The sequence below is a fragment of the Dermacentor silvarum genome, chromosome 8 (assembly GCF_013339745.2).
Source record: "Dermacentor silvarum isolate Dsil-2018 chromosome 8, BIME_Dsil_1.4, whole genome shotgun sequence".
NCBI lineage: Eukaryota > Metazoa > Arthropoda > Arachnida > Ixodida > Ixodidae > Dermacentor > Dermacentor silvarum.
The window spans coordinates 90,300,925-90,317,352 of NC_051161.1; the positions used below are offsets into that span (position 1 = coordinate 90,300,925).

General features: G+C 44.9%; 1 protein-coding gene across 1 annotated transcript in view; it reads right to left on the minus strand.

Annotated features, from left to right (window-relative positions):
- Positions 1 to 119: 119 nt before the first annotated feature.
- Positions 120 to 16,428, minus strand: part of LOC119461565 (uncharacterized) — a 297,956-nt gene continuing 281,647 nt past the window's right edge. The window contains exon 5 of the mRNA XM_037722910.2: positions 120 to 5,965. Coding sequence (XP_037578838.1) covers positions 5,853 to 5,965 — 113 coding nt within the window. The 3' untranslated portion in view covers positions 120 to 5,852. The remainder of the gene's footprint in view (positions 5,966 to 16,428) is intronic.

A 16,428-nucleotide genomic window follows, 5' to 3' on the forward strand; every position in this document is an offset into this window, starting at 1 on the left:
GGTGCATCATAGCCTCAGTTGCTCTTTCACCATTGAAAGTAGTGTTACTAACTAGGACTTAACACTTGATCCTCCTACTTGATGGGCAAGAAGGACAGACTCGTACACAGTGCTTCTGCAATAACTATTTTATTTACGCCGTGTCTCCACGGCCCTGAGAATCGTTATCACAGGTGAACAGGGGCGGTGGGGCATCGAACACAAGGGGTATGCAGTACATCTCAAGTTGCGTTAGGATTTCTACAGACACGAGTCCTCATGCTTGTTTGTGTGTGCGCGCGCGATTATTTATTACAGGTTGTCTCTACATACATCTATACACTTGCAGACGAGCATCGCCTTTTTTTTTCATCTGTACAGCAACATCTGGGATGTGAAAGGAACTTGCTATCATGGCCGCAGCTATGGTGTTTATGTGCTTTTCTGCCACACGGCGTTGTTTGCAGCTTGCTCGCTTCAGTACCAACATCTGATGAGCATCTGCTTCAGAGCCTAATAGCACGAAATGCTACTGGAGCAAGGGCATGCACGCCATTTTCCATTGTGGAAAAAAAATGTCCTGTTGCCATCACTCCTCTTCCAGCATAAATTTTGCTCTTGTAGGCATGTCTGATCAGCTACTGGTGACCTTTAAGGTACTGTTTATGAGCAGGTGGCAGGAAATTAAGGCGCATTTGAGCTAAGTCTAATACTTTATCTGGCCTTCCGCAGATGTTCCACCTTCTTTGATCCACTAGAATGAGATAAAACAAATAAACCTTGATATAAAAAAGACGGATGTGACTAATTATTGAATATAACGAAGTTAATCTAAAGTATTTCTCTTTGATAGTATGTGACAAATATAACCTTATAACAAATATTCAATATAACGAAGGTATATTCGTGTCAGACATGACTTTGATATAACAAGGTTCGATTGTGTTAGTATGTTTGCTAGACGTCAGCGAGTAGATGCTGTGCAGAATCTTTCATTCTGCCACAACTACAGGTACATTGGCCGTGTGACAGAGTAGCAGAACTTCATTGGAACCTCTGATAGCACTCCACGCACCAGTGGATGCTGCGACAAAAAAATTGAACAGAAAACGAGCAAAGCCCCTTTTATCTGTTTTCTAAAGATACACGGACACGAAGAGGCTTCGACGCTATACATGCGAAAAATGTGAACACATTCGGCGTCTTCTGTATGTGTCGGCACAAGTTTAGGTTTGTGATGTCATTTTCATAAGGACCACACAAAAGTGTAAGAGCAAGGGTTGTCAAAAGATGCATTTTAAGATTTGAAATCAGCCGCATTTCTATCCGACAGAGGCTCTGTTTCTTTGTTTATTGATCTTATATTTTCTGCACAAGCAGGACAAGTGAGGAAACGAATGCTACAAGTGCCTGCATCCTTAGTGTTGCTAATTAGAGCCATTAGAGGACTCTGCATTTTATTTCACTGTGGGGAGACTTGCATCCCTAATTCATAAGATTGCTAAATGCAGACATTCAATTTCTTGATGCAAGAAGACTTTATAAGTTTTGTCGGTAACTGCCTTCTCCAGCTGTTGAGGTGAAAATCAAAGTAAGAAAGTTTGGCACAACACCTGGCAATGACAACATAGTGAACAACATTAGTAACAATAAGTGGCTTTCATTCTTCACCGAGCATCCAAAGCAGATGCATAATTTGGGTGCAACCTTGATTTGGTGCTTTCTGAACATGTTCTGACAAGCTGTGAACGTGGAAGACACTGATACACTTTTTAACAGCGATGCATCATAAATGTATATAATACTTTGATCAGTCACTTTTGCAGAAGAAGCTTCCAGTACATACGAGTACGTATAACAAGGTGTTCTGCTTTTTTTGTTCCTCTTCTTTTTTTTTTTGGCATTGTTCTGAAAGGTTTACAGTGTCAATAAACTTTGCCAATTGTATCCGTCTGTTTTCTTTCTTGTGAAGGGCACAGTTTTATGTTATTTGACGTCGAGCTATATGGCTAGACATGGGTGCTTACCACAATCGATCACTGGCTACGGAGAACTAGGGACACCCATTGTGTAGGTTTCCACAGATTCTCTTCTTTTCCTCGGAAACATGTCCAGTCAAGATATTTCCGCGACCAGAGTGCACAAGTCACATTCTTCTTTTTTTAAAAATCGCTGCAGGTTGTCCTCTTCTATGTGCACTACCCATCACCAACAATCGGCGGAGTCTTCAAAGGGGGAAGTGGGGTAAGAACAAGTTGATGAATTAAAGCGAGTGGGTCAGACTAGTGCAAGAAAATAAAGACGAATCAACACAACTTCATTTGAAACTATAGTGCATCTCAATGGCGATGAACATCTATTTGGACTAACAACAATGCATTGCTTCCATATGAGTGGTGTGACGGCTGCCTGCAAACGCTCAGCATTGTTGTGCATACCCAAATGTCTTGCAGGCAGCCCTGTGTCTATACAATGGCTTCCAGTCCATACTGGGTACTGTACCAAGAGCAGACTACCGATCAACTTCGAGGAAATAAAAGAGAAAAAAAAAAGGAGTCACCTCTGGAGTGTAGGTGATGTCCTGAACCGCACATGCCATCCTATTACCATGGACATCGAAGCAGTGGCAGCCCACGGGAAGCATCCACTGTATCCACTCTCACCGTCGGCAAACTAGCTTGACAGATGTCATTGTTTTTTCACAAGTTTTCCAGTGACAAGAGTACATCGCAAATTATGTTATTGATCACAGTGATTACTTTTAAGCCAGGATAAGTGGTTCAGCCGGCTACAGAGAATGTTTTAATTTTTTTAATCACACATTTAGAAAAGCCAGAGGTACTCAAACTCTGCACGGCCACTCACAAGCGTGACCGTTTTCTCTCGGGCGCCTTCTGCGCCTGCAACTCCAGAAGTTTCCTTCGTAACCACCCTGGTATAAAGTAGAACCAATATATAGTGAGCGTGGAAATGAAGAATTGTTCAGTATAACGAAGTAAATCTAAACTTTGCGAATTTCGCCAAAATCAGCTCTAAGTATTTTCGTATTGATTGCGGCTTCATTATACCGAGGTTCTACTGTACTAAACTTTCACTCAAGATCCCGGCACAGAGCATTCATCATCCGGGGCACCATTGGCTCAATACCTGTCTGGGCTGCACTCGAACCGATTTGCTGAAATTGATGCCATGCCGGCATGACTGAAAATAAAAACTGGTACTTGACACTGAGCACTAACTGAACACCCACAGGTCGCCACCTTCTGGGACTCAAATTCCATTCCAGTTGAACCAGCACCATCTTTGGCACACAAACGATGCTGGAGATATAAGAAACCCTACAACATGTCGCCTAACTCATTTAAGAAAAATGGTGAAGGCAAAAGTCTGCTTCATGTATAGATTTTTCCGCCGTTTTTTGGTACTTCTGAGCAAAAGTTTGTCTATCCATTTGACCTTTGTGTATGTTACCTTCCATCAGCTGTTGCTTCGCACATTCGTTGCCTTCTTCATCGCTTCTTTATCTCTGGTCTCGTACTGGGTAAACATGCTGAAGAACTTCCCTACTAGTTGCTGTCAAGCTGTGTATCGATACTTGCATCACTGCTCACGAATCGCGGGTTTTAGCAAAGCGGTGGCCTACAATCGTGACATGTGGCGAAAGAGCAGCAATGCTGGTGGTGCCATCTTGTGACACAATATTTAACAGAACAGCACATAATTGCACTGAGTACTTCATTTATCTACTGGCGTATAAGTCGGCATTGACATAATGATCACAAAGGTAGTTTTACATCTTTTATTTTTGAAAGATTAGTCGTGCATCATGGAAAAATTTATAGCACGTAATAGTTGACCACAGCTTCATAAGAGGTCATTGTTCGTGCTACTGTTCCCTTCCTACACTACTACACTCCATCACGGATATTCCTACACATCAAAAAAAAAAAAGAAAGGACCAGTCGGCAGCTACTGTTGATGGCTGACTGCCCTTGCTTTTTTGTGATATGGTGTACATATCTACCGGCTATCCTAAAACTCTGCAATCTTTTGTCCTGGTACAAATATGCTGAAATTTTGCCTATGTGTCCGGAGTGTCTTCATCTGGCATGTATGGCTCCTGTAGTTGCTATGTGCTTTTATTTCTACTGTTGAGGTCGAACCTGTTCTACCACTGATGGCGGAGCTAGTGGCGGCAATGTCACAGTGCATGCATAACGTGGATGTTGAAGAGCAAGAAAAAGTAGCACAGTAAGGTTGGATGAGTCCCTTTTTATGTGACAGTGGCAGTAACAGGGATCCTCAATACGGCATCCAAAGTATGGCGACAGGCTCTGCCAATTTGACCCGACTTGGCAGAATGCCAGTAGAGTAGTGTTTCGAATGGCTATTATATCAAAGATGTGCTTATGTCGTACAAGGTTTTAGCTTCCATATCTGAAAGACATGATTTCAGTACTCCTGTGACCTGTGCATTCAATCCAAACAAACAGACTGGCCGGCGAGGCACACCTTCGGAAACTTAGATTAGGTTCAAAACATTCCTTGAAAGGTGCTGGCTCCACTACCACTGAAACGCATCCAGCAACTTTTGTGGCTTGCTAATTTGACATATTTCGTCTCGCCAGTCATTCTGTTGCCCCTGGCTCCATCTCCTTTCCTTACAACTCCTGTTAGTACCAGTTTTCAATTCTATGCTTACTCTCAGTTTTAAGCTCTATGCAATAAGTGGCCTGCCCGACGCCACTTCTTAATTTAAGCTAGGACACAGTGTGTTCGCATTGGCTTTCTGTACATTTTCTTTCCATTGCTCCTTTTGCTGTGCCCACCTTCCTCCAGGTTTCCTTCTGTCTCCATGTTTTGAGCCTGTAAGCGAACACTGGCAGACTGCACGGGTGTTTTTCTATGGTAATTAAGCTGCTGTTGGTGACTTGGCAGTGCCTGCAAAAGGTATTGCAGACTGCTCTTACTCTTTTGCCTGGTCTGGTTGCTAATTGGCCGAGGTATAGTTGTACTCGCTTGGCCACAGCATACCTGCAGAAGAGCAGAGATGCCTGTCTGGAGAACAACGTCGAAAAGTGTGACGACTTTGGGAAATTCGCTCCACGTTTCATGTGGAAAAGTCAGCGCAGTTCGAGTGCAGCACAGAAGGCATAGGTTCGGACCACCGCTGAGTACCTATATAGACACTCGCACTTTTGCAGGCAATTTTTTCAGGTGCTTTGCTCCGCTGATATGTGTCTCCTTTCACATTTGATACGGCATTGTACATTGCACACTGACACCGCCAATTTACAAACAACAAAACAGTCATGTGTTGCTTTCAACATCTTCATCTGGTTCTGCAGCTAACCCAACCTGTGTACCTAGCCATCCAGACGTGAGCAAGTGCAAGGGTTCAGCGCCATTGTTTGCAACAATGGGGAAAGGGTCTTGCTAATCACATTTCTTTTCAAAATAGCCCATCACTCAAAGATAAAGTGCTCTGCAGAACCCGCCAGGCGAAGCTCTTGCTTTCTGCGCAAGCCATCCATGCAGCAAATGAAGCCAAGTAAACCGTTGTGGGAAAGGTGATGCAGTTCTATACTGGCCGTTCTTGAACATGGCGAGAATGGTCTTATCGTTTTAACCAAGACTCGCAGGCGAGAAAGCCCTGTCTTGCAGCAGAGCTCAGTAAGCGCGAACGGCCCTGTATGGGCAAGGGAGCACCCTTGAGCAGTCAGTCCTTCGAAAAAGAATACTTGGGGTTGTTCGGGAGGGGGGCAATGATGGCGGTCTCTCCCTCTCTTTCTATCCATAGGATCGGCGAGGAAGTAGCTCGCGGAAGAACAATGGCGGCGCTGGCGGCGGCTCCTTGATTAGTAGCCCTGTGTTCAGACGTCATTGGAAGTCGCTGGTCCGGGTCGGTTCCTTGCCTTTCCCATCATGCCCAGTCTGGAGACCTCCAGGGGGCCGCTGTACCACGTGCCCCACTGGTCCTTGGAGGCTGCACGTGAAATAGCAAAAGAAAACAAGTTATAAAATGAGCTCGATGCACGTATTGATGGGAGGCACCTAAGATTACACTGAATGACACTCACTGACTGCAAGAATACATGTATTTCACGTGCCCTGTGTTACGAATGGCGTTTAGCACCCAGTGCAAATAGGCTTGTCAAAAAATTTTGGAGGACGCTTAAGCTTTACCTTTAAGAGTGGAACGAGATAGCATTCAAAGATCCCTGACTGCTTCTCACGCTTCCTGGCAACTGCAGCTTATGTAACCATAATGTTTTCCTGGAAACGCTGGCGGAGAACGCTTGCACAAAGGTGAGCTTTCTGGGTTATATGGTATTACAAGGAGCCGAGCAGGCCGCACCGCTCCTACTAATACAGACCTCCAATGGCAGCTGGAAAACGCTGTCGCATTAAAAGGGATTTGTGTTTGAATTTCCGTGTGACAGAATTAAGTTTTCTCGTATATTCAAATTACAATACTACGCTATCATGTATGTAGGATGGGTGTAAGTCGTACTTTACGAATTTTCTGACGCATTTTACTTTGAGAAATTCAATTATTTCAGTAACGTCTCTGCGCCACGCGGAGGGCCTGCGTGTATCGGGATGCGTGGTTCGAGATGATTTTCTTGGACGGAGACGCCGACACCGGATCTTCGTTAAAATCGTGCTGTGCCTAATCGGAAAGCTCAGGATAAGTCCGAAATTCCTATGGGTGTCTCAGGTGGTTCCCGGTCTGGACTGGCGCCCCGCAGTGATTACGAGCCCCTTTGTGTGTGTGCAGGACAAGGGATCGAGGACCTCCTTGCGCGAACTGTCGTAACTCAACGCGCCAATCGCCGACTGGACTCCTACATACCACGTGACGTTGGCGCAAGTAAACGCCCGCCTACGATTTAAGTGGCCCCGCAATGTATCTTTTGTAGCGTTAGCTACACTGGCCTAGCCAAGCCCGTTTCGCGCGGCACATCAAGAGCCGTGCTGCGCATGCGCAAGGATCAGTGATGTCACCTAGCTTGCGCACCGGAGCCGGCACCTCTCGCGCACTCCGCCGCCGCCGCGCGCGACTCACCGCCGCCGGTCTGCGCATTCCAGAGGAGTGACGTCGTAGCCGTGGTAGACGCACTGGCGCCGGCGTGCGCTCGCTGTGCAGTCGCCGTCTGACACTGCGCTGGAGCCGCTGCGCTTCTGACTGGCGTTTGCCAGTGTGGTATAGCCATGGAGAAGGAGAGCGCAAATGCTGCTCAACAGCGCAGAAGAACGGAGAAGCTTGACTCATCGGATCCCGAAGTAGTTGCCTGGCAATTAGCGGTTGAGCGTAGGACACAACCAGGAAAGCTAAGAATAATCAGCTGAACCTTTGCTAACGCTACGTATATCCTGGCATAGCCGAGCTAAGCCACTGCAACTTTTTTGTATCCTGGCCACAGCGGCCGCATTTCGATGGGGAAAAAATGCAAAAACACCCGTGTACTTAGATTTAGGTGCACGTTAAAGAACCCCAGGTGGTCCAAATCATTCCGGAGTCCCCCACTGCGGCGTGCCTCATAATCAGATCGTCGTTTTGGCACGTGAAACCGCAGAATTTAATTTTTTTTTACTTTTCGTGATGATGAGCATATCGAATGCAGCATGACACTGAAACAAAAGAGTACGTCACCAAATTCACAGTATGGTGCACGTTGAAGGACAGTACTGCACACATTTCAGAGGAATCCAAACATGATGAAATTGGCCAAATGTTTAATTACTTTGTCTAAATTGAGTCAGAAAATTCGTGGACGGCGTATAAGGCATGATATGCTCGTTTAACAATTGTGCAGAATTAAGTTTTATCCTGCGCTCGCTCAGGAGCTGCTTTTGAGCAACAACCGGGGTTCTCCGGCAGCAGAGTCATTAGGAATTCTCCACTTCTATCAATTTCTTTTTTTTTTTTTGCCTGCAGACTCCTACTACTGCGGTTCCTTATTATTGTAGTATTTGAATGGAACGAATATTCAACAATTTCGAATAGTGAATTTTCGAATTGAATAGCAAAAACTGCTACCCCATCCTGGACAATCAATAAAGTAATTTCTCTCTTTCTCTCTAGATTTGTATTCGAAACTTCGAATATTCGCACACCTCTACCCATAATCGGTGACGTGGCGGGGAGTGCGTTTTAGGCAGATGCATTTGTGCGCGTCACCTTGACTCTCTGGCTTGAAGCAGGGCTCCCTCATGAGGAAGGGTGCGCGAACTTCTCTTTCAATTTCAACAGTTTCCCCTCCGTGTAGGCACAATTCCTCGGCCTATAAACTTGAAAAATAGCACCGTAGACAATTCAATAACTTTCTATTACCAATTTCGGTTTCGTTTCCTAGGAGCATAGTGTATTGTGACCTCATGACACTGTGGGGTCACGTGGCAGCAGGACACTACGACGTTATAATTGACACTCGCTCGATTGCCTCGTATGCTGCTACTCGTGAGGGCTTATGTAGCAGCATATAGCGGACGACTGAGTGAACCGGAGCAAGTGTCAAAATGTTGCAATGTCCTGCTATCACATGACCACATACTGCGTCATGACGTCACTACACAGTATGATTCGAAACCGACAGTGGCTCCAGAAAAGCTTTTATATTAAATTATTAGAGCGAGAGCTCTACTACGCTATGTCTCACAAGGACATTCATCGCGTCGCAATGACCTTGAGCCGCCCGAGCGCAAGTGTGGCAGGTGTGACGTCATGCCACGTGATCCGCTGCGGAGAGGCGTCGCAGCTGCACTCGCTTGGAGCCTCGCCGCTGCCGTACCACATGACTAGGCGAGGGTTTAACGGCTGCTTTGCCGGCGCTTGGTCGCTCAGTCTCGCCATGGATGGCGCGCCGCCTGTGCGTGCGCTTCAGCGCAATTAAGCGACAGGCTGAATCTAATCATCTAGTAGATATATCTAGATGGCAGGCTGCGAAATCTCAAGCAAAGGCAAAGTTGGCAGCTGAAACACCTGAGCAAAGGGAGGCCAGATTCGCACGTTATAGAGAAGCTTATGAAGTGCGGAAGCGTGCATTTAAGAAACACTGTGTGGATGGTCCTTGCAAAACCAAGCCAAACAGACCTTTCGCTCGTGATAACGGGGTTTACAAGTGTTAAACCTCTTTCTTTTTTAGAGCGCTGTGAGGGTTGGCAGTAGTTTTCTTGGGGTTTATAGCTGCCGGACCTCCACTTAAAGCAAAAAAAAAAGAAGACTGGAAAATATTGTGTTTGCACCCCTTTAATTAATGTCGTTAATTACGGCGTATATATTTTCATAGACGTCTCTTGTGCTACGTTAGCAAATTTGTCATAGGAATTGGAAAATTCGTTTTCAGAATCTTTGGGACATTGGGAATTCATCTGCGAATATATCCAGCATGATGGTTTACCGTTGCTTGCGCGATGTCGGAAGCATATGCCGGTATAAATACACAAGAAGCCGCGATCAGTTCGGTCACTGGAGTCAATAACGAGGCACTACCGTTCCAGCAATCTGTACCGCGAGGGATGTTTTGCACGCAAATTGTGATACAACATATTCCTCGCGTCGAGTTGAAGTGCGCATTACCACGCATTGCATGGATAAAAAAGAAAGATTAATTCACGAATTACCATTAAGGTTAAAGGTAACGGCGCTCCTTTACATCACAGCATTTCAGGTGGCCTCCCGATTGTCATTAGCGTTAAAATTTGCCACGTTTTGTGACTCGGTAATGAGATTATTGCTCTTTGTCTCAGTAAAGATTTGTGTGCAAAAAAAAAATGTGTGTTAGAAAAGTAGTCGTAGTTCAGCGGTGTGCAAAGGAATGTTTATGCCTAATGTAAAATTTAAGGGAGAATGAAAAATATTCGGGGACCAGATTTACGACTGTCGTCATCTGAACATACCTAGCTGGCTCGTCCACTGCAGTGACGTCATCGTTCTTTCCCACTAGGTTGGTGCATCCTTCGTGTACGCGGGGAGCATTTCAGATAGCAGATGTAGGTGGGGTGATGAGAAAAATAATAGGTGGGGTGATGAAGTTAGGAAGTTTGCAGGCGCAAGTTGGAATCGGCTAGCGCAAGACATGGCTAACCGCATATCGCAGGGAGAGGCCTTCGTCCTGCAGTGGACCTAAATACTGGCTGCTGATGATGATGATGACCAGAAATAGGTTCCCCAACTAGTCATAAGAAACTTGCCGTATGCGCTCTCACGTGCTTGCTACCTCAACGTACCGCAGTAGGAATACCTATGCAGGAGCCCTGAAAATTCAAGCTCAACTCGTTTCATGGCCAAAAAGAGGCAAGAAAGGCGCCATTTGAATCATTCTTCTTTACTACTTTCATGGCTAAAAAAGAGACAAAAAAAGGCGCAATCTGAGTCACTCTTCTTTACTGCAACAAAAAGAGGAGTTCAGAAGTTAATATGAGTGCGATTTTTATTTTCTTATTAGAACGAGACACATCGTTGGGATGACCATACATGGGTCTTGAGGTAGGGTGAATTTTCTCACCTGTAATAAAATAACGCAACATGTTTTGCAGTACTAGATTTACCAGTCTTGGGTGAGTATACTCTAAAATTTTCATAAACATCGGCGGCGATAATTTTATTGCGATAGCAATTATATGGACACTCAAAAGCAGATTTCTGCCGTCGGCGTCGCTGTCGCCGTGAGGTTCCGTATGACGTCATTTGGAGAAGAAATCGTCGCCGCGCGCCGAACGCTGTATGTGCGAGTGAAAGGGCGCGAGGGGCGCGTCTTTCACGGGGAGTGAACGCACGGCGGAGAACAAACGCGCGTTCTGCGCCGTGCTCGCTTAAGGGCTGCAGAAGTAGGCGTCTCTGTTCTCCTTCACAATCACCATGTATGTAGAGCAAACGCGCCTTCTTCCGACGAGCGAGAGGCCGTGGGGGAGGGGGAGGGAAGGGAGGCGACGTTTAGCTGCGGCACGCAGTGCCTATTTATATCAGAGGCTCCGGCAACAGTCACCAACGCCGCACGCATTTTGAGCGAACGCGGGCAAAACGCCGATGGCGTCGACAACAGTTCTGCGTGTTGCCGATGCTGCTGCATGTTATACAGCTGATAATGCTAATATCATTACTCCGTATAGCTCTCTACAAGTCTGCTATCGCAATTGATGCTTCGCCTTTCAGGTGAAACTGCGACAACTTTTTTTTTGTGAACGTCTCTAATACAAGTATGTTCCAATTTTCGCTATTTTTGCAATTTCGGTATTTTTTAATTTTTAAAAGAAATAAATACGTGGTGGCAGTTGCATACCTTTTTTTTAGTTTGCGGGATTCCTTTTGATGATTTATCAGAAATATATTTAGCTTGATCGCCTTAGCTAAAATGGCAAAAAAAAAAGAAAACCTGATTTCGGGGTCATTCACAGGCAGTTTCTCAAAAACCAAGGGTTCGCAATTTTTCAAAAAACATAGTGTACTTGACATAAATTTAACTTCCCATGGGCCAATAGTACTACTACGGTAAATTTACTGAAAAAAATGTTGGTCGGGTACAATGCGTTGCACACTCTTTTCCACCTTTAGTGGAATAAGAATTTTTTTCTGCAAATCCATACTAGGGCTCGGAAAATGAAGGCCGATTCCTTTCTACAGAGAGATTTTCCCAGTTCATATAAATATTTCGCTGTAAGCTAAAAATAGTCGGGACCCCCCTTAGCCTGTGCTTATATGAACACACCTGCAGCTTTAGCACCGACAACACCGACGCGCTCAAGTATTTCGATTCGTAGTGGTTAAACTTATCAAATATTGACACAACAGTTTGAAGGTCATGTTTAATTGTACGAAACAGCGTATCGGCTGTTTAACAATGCAGCCTGTAGTAAGAACGAGAAAATGACTGACTCCAAGTTAAGCCCCTGTACTGACAATGATATGCTGTGCATCGACGATATCATATTTAATCCACTGGCTTAATTTTAATATTCACTCCATGAATCTAAAATTCCCTTTGATATCAGAAATATTCCCTTTTTTCCCTTTGGTCCAACATTATGGCTGAAAATTCCTCGACAAAGGAAAATTCCATGCACGGAACATCGATTTGTTCGCGGTGAAGCTCGCCACCTGAAAACCATAGGTTCACGGCACTTCAAATATTTCTATCACTGCTCTTAATTAACTAATATGAAAAATTCTTGCGGTAGAACACTCCATAGAGGGTACGTAACAATTTCCAGCGTATAGCCAAAATTTGCTACGTGGCCTTGTGAGGAACTCTTTAGAGGGACCGACAACCGCCGCGAGAACGTTAAATGAGATGTTGGTGGAAATGAAAAGGCCTTGCTTTATAGTGATAGAATCGAGCATGCTGTTGACGATTTCAGTAACAATTATAATTTAAGACACAGAAAGTCGAAAAAAAAAAACGGTAAGTGGAACGAACTGGCGTGGAACCTTGGTACTTGAGATGTAGTCAATGAAATTACACTGTACGTATATAAGTCGACTGTTTTCAAGTGCCGCATACTTATGGTTTAAAATCGCAGTTTTTATATCACATATGCATTTGCACTTTAATGCATATATACGTGTTACGAAGTAAAAAAAAATTGAGCAATTCCACTATGTAACGGTGGATGACCAGCGAAGCTGTTTAGCACCCGACACAGAGGTGACACAGAATGGGGAGGCCGCGTACAATCCGCACTCCCGAGGAGCGACGGCAGGAACAGAAATGAGAATGCAATCGTCGCCGGGAGTGCGCACTACACGTGGCCTCCCCATTACGACGAGAGAAGTGAAATTCAAAATGGAGAACATCACCTTGTCTCATACACACGCGTGACGGTGCCGCCGCCCGGGGAGAGCAGCAGGAAACTATAGGCACACAAGCGGTTGGAACGCCGACAAAGAGAGGGCGGAGCGAACGTAGACATGGCCGACGCGGCTCGGCCTTTTGGGCTAATTTCCGATCGTAGTATCTATTGTTACCTTTGTTGTTGGGACCTCTTTGGGTGCCAGGTGCGACGAGGGCAGTTCAAGGGCGCGTTACAGGTCCCGGTGCCCACCACCCGGAGCCCACAAGGGTATGCGCCATTGCGCTTGGATCCTTTCAGCATTGTCACCAGGATCTGCCCACATTTTTGCACACAGACCCGAAAAAGCACGGGAACCTAGCCATAAGCAGCTTCGCTGTAAAAACGTTCATGCTAACGAGTGGCGCTGCCTTCGCGGCAACAAGTGGAGCGGCAGAGTCGCAGCTGTCCCCCATTCAGTGGCGTAGCCAGAAATATTGTTCGGGGGGGGGGGGGGGGGGAGGAGGGGTTGCTCACGTTGCAGCGCGGTCTCCTCCTTATAGAGTTTGTCGAGGAATCAAATATACATGAATAATAACTGCATTGCCAAATGTCATTGTATATTAGATGCTGCGAACGAATTATTGAACACTACACACTTTCAAGTAAAATATGTATTTTTTCATAACAGAATATATTCGTATGTCCCAAAAATAGTACCGGAAATAACTGATATCAATTCTTCCGCGCTTTTTTGTCTATTTAATAAGTAAATAAAATATCACACGAACTTTAGAACTATATATCAGTTTCGAAACCAGCAAATCAGTGCGTGCAGCTGATATGAAAAACGTAAAGGCCATGAAAAGATCAAGTTGAGGACAAATATTTTGATGAATGTTTGCCATTCAAGAACCTTGTTTACATTTTTGTACATATGCAACAGCCAGGGAAAAACCTCAATGGCGCTGTCATTTGTTGCAATAGAATGCGCAGGAGCAGCTGTTACCGGTCGCGTATTGTAATTACACCGAGATTATAGTCGCAACAGTGAGTACATATAAAAAGCAGGAGTTCCGCAAAATATACATTATAAACGCGAAGATAGAATGGAATATACAAATGCGAAGATACAACTTGATAAAGTGCAAGAAAGTGCCACTGGAAAGAGTTCACTGCTTGTATATACAACACCGCGCAACAAGATATTTAAATATACGTATAAGTCTCCAATAAATCTACGTATTTAAGCAAACGTCACTGTATATAATGGGTCAAACAAGACAAATAATCATGTTGCGCAGTCGCAGATAGTAAACTTTACGCATAAAAAGACAGACGATCCAAGCACAAACAAAACTATGATCGCAGAAATCGTGATATGTACTTGGGCCGTGCGGCGGTCGCGACCGCACCAAATGGGTAGAATAATTACGGAATAATGCCGAAATGAGTACGAGAATGTGTAATTTAACTGCCTGCAGAGCGGCAACAAATATTCTGCATCTAAAATTAAAGAAGGGTATTGTTTCGCTTCAAAAAAGAAATAAAATAAGGTAGCTAAAAAGGAAAGAAAAGGCCAAACGAAAGCCACCGATGATGCGGCAAGTTGAACTACCCAATATCCGAGTTTGTTTGTTGGGAAACGCCGCGTCGGCCGGGCTTTCAATGAGCAAGGTCGGTCAAAATTGGTTATTGATGTCCGCGTAATTTTCGTATTCGCGTGATAATTTTGATCATGATGCTAACTATTAGAATAAACAGCAAAAATTTCTGCGGTTTTTAAAAGTTAATGATCAGTCATACGTTTTTATAATTACGAGTTTATGGAACTGATGGAACAGAGCTTTTTGCTTGCATTGATTTTTGCTGCTTCGCTATCTAAAGGACAAACTTCACTCGGCGGGGAACTTTAGCGAAGCGCTCAATGACTTCGGACACGTTGACGCCGATCTCTACAATGTCTGAAGAACGCATGGTTAGGCTGCAGCCTAACCATTCGTTCCTCAGACATTGTGGCACCGTCAGCCCCCCCCCCCCCCCCCCCCCCCCCCCTGGCTACACCCCTGCCCCCATTGCATAACTGCGCACGGGTGCTTTTGCCCGTGCGCGAGTTTTCGAGTGAGTAATCCCGAGTTCTGTGTTCTCCCTGTGAGATACAAAATGCCATTGATTAATTGTGCCTTAGATACGTGCCAGCGCTACAAATTTTTTTTCGATGCAGAAAAGGTGCATGGTATCACACACGAAAAGGTGCAGGCGGTTCCGGTTCTGGTGCGCCAGGCTACACCCGCTCGTTGCAAGGTTTAAGGGTGCAAAGTACATAAGGTACAATAAGGTACAAAGTAACTTGGTTGAATCGAATATACATTAATAATATAAATACTAGAATCTCCTACCACTTAGCTTGGCATGGCTAAAAGAAGAAAAAAAGAAAAAAGCATGGACTTGTATATGACCAAAGCAGCTGGCTCGAAAGCACGTAGCCACGTAGTCATTATTGTAGAAATATTCAACACGTACTTCTGGCATGAACACAGTCTTTCTTCCTTTGTGATTATGTGTATCTTCGGTTTATTGCTTGTCAGCCAGTATTTATTGTGTGCGATCAAAAAATAGCCTTTCACTTGTTAGTGTGCCTTGTGATCGTCTCGGTCTCCTTGCTTGTCCTTTGTGTTCTCTGGCGTCGTTTGCAGCGTCTACGGTAGCTTGGCTTCGTCGTTTGCGCAGCCAAATGGCGCGTCTAGATCTAGCGTCTCTTGAGTCCTTTTAACCATGCATGCGCTGTCGATACCATCTCAGCATGACGGCGCAAGCGTGCCTAAAATGTCTGTATTCTTTCCACCGTATCCAGCTCTTCTGGCTTAGCCAATCATCGCGCAGTGAAATTGATGTCCTCGAAAGTAGTCTGTCGGGAGTACAGAAAGTAAGGCTGTTTGTTTGGATGCCAGTAAGAAACATCGTTAAGAGACAGGAAGAGAGCGGTGTGGATCAGAGAGCAAACGGGGATAACCGATATTCTAGTTGACATTAAGAGGAAGAAATGGAGCTGGGCAGGCCATGTAATGCGTAGGATGGATAACCGGTGGACCATTAGGGTTACTGAATGGATACCAAGAGAAGGGATGCGCAGTCGAGGACGACAGAAGACTAGGTGCGGTGATGAAGTTAGGAAATTTGCAGGCGCAAGTTGGAATCAGCTAGCGCAAGACAGTGATAATTGGAGATCGCAGGGAGAGGCCTTCATCCTGCAGTGGACATAAATATAGGCTGATGATGATGAAGGTAAATCAAGTGGTGATAGGGTGAATCAAAACTGATGAAAATGAGAAATTTGGAGTAATAGAGCAAACCAAGTGTGATGGAAGTAAAACCGAGATGATAGAGTCAATGAAGGTGAACCAAGCAGTGATAGGGTGAATCAAGTGTGAATTAAGAGTGAATGAAGGTGTTATGGAATGGTAGAGTGGCTTGCAAAAATATATATGAGTTGATGGTCCAAATTAGAGTGACTCAGCAAAAAAAAAAGTGCTGAATCGTGGTTCGAATTTGCTGGCGTGGAGCGGAGGTAATACAGCGGGCTTCTAATCTGAAGGTCGTAAGTTGGAACCCTCTTCCAGTCCACTACATTTTCAGGCATGGATTGGCGCCTGAAACCACATAAATATATGCTGATGA